Source organism: Mus pahari, chromosome 7 (genome assembly GCF_900095145.1).
Source record: "Mus pahari chromosome 7, PAHARI_EIJ_v1.1, whole genome shotgun sequence".
Lineage (NCBI taxonomy): Eukaryota > Metazoa > Chordata > Mammalia > Rodentia > Muridae > Mus > Mus pahari.
In genome coordinates, this window is record NC_034596.1 from 1,212,054 (window position 1) to 1,218,809 (window position 6,756).

Genomic DNA, 6,756 nt, shown 5'->3' on the forward strand with positions numbered 1-6,756 from the left:
ACAGAGTGAGTTCCAGGACAGCCAGGGCTACACAGAGAAACCCTGTCTCGAAAAGAAAAACAAACAAACAAACAAACAAACAAACAAAAAAACAAAAAAAAAAAAAAGAAAAAAAAGAAAATGCTGTAAAACAAGATTTCAGCCTGGTTCCCAAATGTTTCATTAAATCATAGCTAAGAGAATTACAGGGGCTCAAAAATGCCAGCCACAGTGAGCTTTATCTAATTTTTCTTCACAGAAGATTTCATTTACACTCATGTAATTTCAGACAGCATTTTAACTCCAGCAAGCTCTCAGCACAAATTTCTTTCTTTCTTTCTTTTCTTTTTTTAAAGGTTTATTATATGTAAGTACACTGTAGCTGTCTTCAGACACACCAGAAGAGGGTGTCAGATCTCATTACGGATGGTTGTGAGCCACCATGTGGTTGCTGGGATTTGAACTCAAGACCTTCAGAAGAGCAGTTAGTGCTCTTAACCGCTGAGCCATCTCTCCAGCCCCTCAGCACTAATTTCTTTGCCAGTCCTAGATCATGAAGCCAGGGGCAAGGTCAACTCTGAGAGCTTCAAGATGGGGCAAACGGACTGCACACATTGGGGAGGTGGGAAGCGCACCTCGGCGTGGACCGAGTTGATGTGGTACTTGACGCCGCTCTCCGACACGAATTCTTTCTGACACAGAAGACACTTGTACTTCCCAGCCACGAAGGTGCCCTGTTTCAAAGACAGAAAGAAAAGAGAATCATTTCAGAATTTGGGCAGTGACTGTGAGAAAAGGAATGGGGAATGTCTTAATCAGAATTCATGGGAAATAGTCCAAAATGGCAATATATTTTACAAAATCTAGATAAGACCAGAGCGCACAGCGCACGCCACAGCCTGTCTGTCCTCCTTCCACTATGTCCTGAGCCACGTGGTTCTACCTTCTCTGCTTCCTTTCACCTTGCTTTTGGCATTCTTAATTCCTCTCCACAAATCCTCAAATGCCCAGGGTCGTTAGAGACCATGGAACAGTGCTTCCCACTGTGGCAAAGGCATCGTGGAAACCCAGAATCCCATCGGCAATACTGAGTTTAAGGACGCAGACACTCTCCCAATGACACTGTCCTTAGTGCTGCTACCCAGATCTGGCTGAGATGTCTACAATGCCCTTGGTGCCTTCAACTGAGACTACCCTCTCCCTGCCTCAAGTGTGGGTTTCAGTGGTGCTCATTTGTGTGAGAAACTTCTAGATGGGCCTGGAAAGTGGCACCATTTCTCATGGCTAATGGGCTGTAGGGCACCTGGGTCAACATGGAAAAGACTCAGGGAGGTGAGTGCATGTTAGCCTGACACCCTATCCGGACCTCCACCCCTGAGGCCAGGAGAGTCTCAGTGGGCTGCTCTGAGGATCGTCAACAGTCCAAACAACTTCTTAGGAAGATTATGGCTAACTACAGCAAGGTAAGCCCAGTATGTGACGACCAGGGCAAAGCAAGCGATCTCTGGTTGGGATTCCAAATTCATAGACTTCCCTTCCAGTTCCTTCAAGAGGTATGACCTGAGTTTGCTGACCTTTTCTGTATCCCAGATATACCTGCTGCCCAACCCAAAGGGACCAAGAATGTCCATGACCCTGAAGCCAAAGGCAGCCTCTGATGACAGTCAACAGAACGCTTGGCTGTCCACCTAGACTGAGTCCTCTTCTATGCCAGACTACCAACGAGGGTGCTTTAAGAGAATAGATAGAAGACGTTACAAACCAATGTACAAGAGCCCAGGTGAGCTTTAAGGCCAGATACACTACTGTAGACAGCCTCACAACCCTGGAAAAGAGAAGCCAACATGAGTCTGTGCCATACAGAACCCTTCTCTTAGCAATATAATCATTTACACTGACCAATTCAACATTTGGAGGTAGAAGATCAATCACCAGCACCATAAACCAAATTCCAAACAAACAAACAAACACCCCAACAACAAAAACCCACACATGAAAGGTACAGAGGCAAGAAGGAAACAATAAAGAGAAGATGATAAAGAAGATGAATAAAGCTCCAGGAAGTCTAAGCTATTCCTTTCCCTGATCTGCTCACTGATGTTTAACAGAACACAGTTTCATATATATATATAATGAAAATATATATATATAAACACACACACATATATATATGTATACATATACATGTACATATATACACACATGTACACATATGCATATATATTATATATATACACACATGCATATATATATTATATATATATACACACACATACACATATATATGTATTTAAGATTTATTTACTTATTTATTTAAATAAGTACGCTGTAGCTGTTTTCAGACACACCAGAAGAGGGCATTGGACCCCATTATAAATGGTTGCTGGGAATTGAACTCAGGACTTCTGGAAGAACAGTCAGTGCTCTTAAGCACTGAGCCATCTTTCCAGCCCATCAGAGTTATATTTTAACTCTGTTTAATTTGGTATAAATATACCAACTACATTTGTATTTATTTCCTGTAAAAAGAACTACACTATCAGCTCAGGTGCCAATTTTGAAGCTAATGGTAAAATTCCTGCCTCTCTGTCTTGGAGAAGTGGAGTCCACTTACACTCTCAGTGAGTCTGGGTGAGCCCTCCGGTGATGGTCTAAGTAAGAAATATGCCCCACAGATTTCTGTCTTACTCTGTTGACTAAGGCACCACTGACTGAGGCATCTTACAGCAGAAAGCGTTTAGTTGGGAGACTGCTTATAGGTTCAGAGGGTGAGATCATGACTCTCATGGTAGGGACGGATGGCAGCAGGCAGGCAGGCATGATGCTGGAGCAGTAGCTGAGAGCTGACGTTATCCACAGGTTGGAAGCAGAGCCACAGCTTACTGGGAACGGCATGGGCTTCTGAAACCTCCTAAGCCTGACAGAGATACACCTCCTCCAGTGAGGCCACCCTCCTAGGCCCCCCCCAACACTTCTGCCAACTAGTAACTAGGCTATAGGTTCATTCTCATTCAAACGTCCAGAGTTCCTGTGTTAACACTTGGTCCCCACCTGGTGGCACTGTTTGGAAGTCACAGAACCTCTGTGAAGTGGATCCTTACTGAGAAAGTACATCATGCTCACCACTGCTATCCTTCCCACTGTGGTGGTTTGAATATGCTTGGCCCAGAGAGTGGCACTCTTAGGAGGTGTGGTCTTGTTGGAAGAAGTGTGTCACTGTGGGGGTGGGCCCAGTGTGGAAGATTCAGTTCTCATTGGTTGTAGGTTAGATCAAGATGGAGAACTCTCAGCTCCTTCTCCAGCACCATGCCTGCCTGGATGCTGTCGTGCTTTCCACCATGATGCTAATGTTCTGAACCTCTGAATCCATAAGCCAGTCTCAATTCAATGTTAGCCTTTAAAAGAGGTGCCTTGGTCATGGTGTCCCTTCACAGCAATGAAACCCTAAGACAGCCACCATGATGGAGTCTGGTCCCGTTAGAACTGTGAGCCCAAGCAAACTCTTCTAGTAAGCTGCGTCTAGTCATGACGTCCCAACCACAGAAATGTAACTAATACATCTGTGATGTTTCTGACTAAGAGGACGCTATGCAAGGATGCTGTAGAAATTGTGGCAATGAGACCTTAAAAGAACTGAGTCTTTTAGTTTTGTGTCTAAAGTTAGTCACATACATCCCATACTGGCTCTCCAGCTATCCTGAAGAAAGATAGCACATGGCGGGCCATGCTGAATGCAGCAACAAAGGAAGGACATTGCAGTCCCATCCAAGGACTAGTTCACTGACCCCATGAATGATCTCAATGATGCTGCATGGCAGTGGAGCTGTCCTGGTGACTGACAGGTGTGTGGAGGTACCAGTTCTGAACAAGCTGCACAAGTCTCCCACACTGAAGCAATCAGGAAGGACTACAGCAGATGCTTAGAGGGGGAGAATCACCTGGTTAGGGCACTGGATGCGATGGTACTTCTTGATATCCGTCTTCCACTTGTGCAGGACTTCCTGGCTAAAGGTAGGTAACCCAGGGCGAGTATATTTTAACTAGAATACAAGAAACATTGGATTGCAAGAATGCAACTCCCAATCAGAACAGAATATGCTCAAAGCTTCATACCTATTTTGAAAGAGTGGGAGCAGGAGAATGTGGTGGCGCACACCTTTTATCCCAGTACTCGGGAAGCAGAGGCAGGCAGATCTCTGTGAGTTCAAGGCCAGCCTGGTCTACAGAGTGAGTTCCAGAACAGTCAGGATTACACAGGATTACACCTGTCTCACTGCGTGTGTGTGTGTGTGTGTGTGTGTGTGTGTGTGTGTGTGTTGGGGGGAGGGGAGGGAGAGTGATGTTTTGAATTTTTCATCATGTACATTTGTGCACCTATGTGTGGGTTTGCGAGTGTGAGCACAAGTACCTGCAGAGACCAGAGAAAGGTTTAAGATCTCCATGGAGCTGGAGAGCTGGAGTTACAGGCTGCCATGAGCTGCCAACTATGGCTGCCACACAAATCCATACTGGAAAACATCCTGCACAATACCGATTACCAGTGACACATGACCTTACCTTCCGGTCATCGGGTACCAGGTCCTGGAGGACCTTCCTCTTCGGCCATTCCTTGGTTAGTTCAGCGGAGGCCAGCTCCTGCAGATGGTACACAGCTATCTTGGCAGAACGCCGCTGAACTCGGCCTCCACCCTTTGCCTCCAAACTCATCTCCTTTAAACAGTCTGGCTGTTCTGACTCTGGGAAGAAGACCTGCAAGTGGGAGACATGAAAACATGGCTGACAAGTGGCTTCAGTCACAGCCAGTGATTAAACACGATGCCCTTCTTTGCAGGATGAAACCTGTGATGCTAGCACAGGGGAGTAGAGATAGAGGTCCTCAGAGTTCCCTGGTCACCTAGGTAACCAAGTCAAACTCCAGACACTCAGTGCAGACCTGACTTTAGCACACATGCTCACAGGCATGTATGCTCCCCTTAACATACATGTTTGCACACACACACACACACACACACACACACACACACACACACACACTACCACACATGACGGTAAGGCGGCAGGAGAAGACAGCCCGGTCTGTTAAGCTTGATCCCCAAACCCACGTTAAAAAGACAGCTGTGAAGGGGCATCTTTGTGACCACGTCACCAGAGTAGCTGAGACAGTGGATCTCGGAGGCTTTCTGGCTGGCCAGAGAGCCCAGCAGAAAGGCAAACCCTAGGCCAATAAGACCCTGTCTCAATGAAAAGGGTGGGGAGCCACTGAGGAATGACACCTGAAGTTGTCCTGTCCTTCAAAAGTATACACACACACACACACACACACACACACACACACCCCTGCACACTCATACACAAATGTTATGTTCAGGAACACATGCATACACAAGCTTGGAAATATAATATAAAAACACTCAAGACACACACAAGAAAATGAAGAATAGAGACAGATTCCCACAAAAAAATTCTAAATAAGAGGGAATGTTTTAGTTTTAAATATATATAATGGGGCTGGGGACAGCTCAGAATTAAAAGCATCTGTGGCTCTTGCAGAGGACCTAGATTTGATTCCCAACACCCTCATGGTGGCTCACAACTACATACTCAGTCCAATGGGACATGACACCTTCTTGTGATTTCTATGGGCACTAGGGACTCAATGTGATGCACATACACACACAGGGAAAATTCTCATTCACACAAAATAAAGGTACTGTGTAAAATCAGGGATCGTGCAGATGGTCAACAGATAAAGAACCTGTCACATAAACAGAAGGACTGGAGCTTGTATCTCTAGCACCCACATAAAAGCACAGCAGGCCACCAATAACTCCAGCACTTAGAGGCAGACACAAAGGCAAGCTGGCTAGCTAGACTATCAAGAACTGGTAAGACCCTTCCTCTATACATGAGTGGAATGATCAAGAAGACACCCAAGGTCAGCTTCAGACTTTCACATGTGCACTTCCATGTGTGTGCACCTGAAAATACATGTGTGTTCATACACAGGAAAACACACATACATGTTGTGGTGGTTTGAATTAGAATGGCCCTCATGAGCTCTGATGTTTGAATACTTGGTGCCCAGTTGACGGAACTGTTTGGTAAGGATTAGGAGGTGGGGCTTGTTAGAGGAGGTGTGCCACTGGGGAATAGGCTTTGAGGATTCAAAGGACTCTTCCATTCCCAGTTAGCACTCCCCTCCACCCCCACCTTCTACTTGTAGATCAAGATGTGAGCTCTCAGATGCCCTGCCATGATGAACTCAACCTGCTGAACCCATGAGCCCAATTAAACACTTCCTTGTGAGCTGCGCTGGGGATACACAGAAGACACAGGTAGGAATGACAGGCACAGCACACATCCTCAATAGCTACAGAAGAAGCAGTACTCACAGGCCCGTGCTCTGATCTCATGTGATATGCAAGCCCAGCTTTTGACCTGTACGGTTTCCCACAGTGGTGACATTTCAGGGTCAACTTCTCCAGCTCTGAAGCCTCTTTGCCGCACTTTCTAACATGGTACAGATATCCCATAATGCTGGTGAAAGTACTGGAGCAACTCTGAACATAGGAAAGAAGCCGATGTTAGAACTGGATATGTGGGCTGGTGAGATGGCTCAGTGGGTAAGAGCACCCGACTGCTCTTCTGAAGGTCCAGAGTTCAAATCCCAGCAACCACATGGTGGCTCACAACCACCTGTAACAAGATCTGACTCTCTTCTGGAGTGTCTAAAGACAGCTACAGTGTACTTACATATAATAAATAAATAAATCTTTA

General features: G+C 45.8%; 1 protein-coding gene across 2 annotated transcripts in view; it reads right to left on the bottom strand.

The window, feature by feature from the left end:
- Znf512 (zinc finger protein 512) overlaps positions 1–6,756 on the bottom strand; it is a 21,555-nt gene that overhangs the window by 3,681 nt on the left and 11,118 nt on the right. For both annotated transcript variants that reach the window (XM_029540995.1, XM_021201576.2), the window contains 5 exons: positions 6,372–6,539; positions 4,537–4,728; positions 3,918–4,019; positions 1,742–1,804; positions 615–713 (listed from right to left, as the gene is read on the bottom strand). In XM_029540995.1, coding sequence (XP_029396855.1) covers positions 615–713; positions 1,742–1,804; positions 3,918–4,019; positions 4,537–4,728; positions 6,372–6,539 — 624 coding nt within the window. The remainder of the gene's footprint in view (positions 1–614; positions 714–1,741; positions 1,805–3,917; positions 4,020–4,536; positions 4,729–6,371; positions 6,540–6,756) is intronic.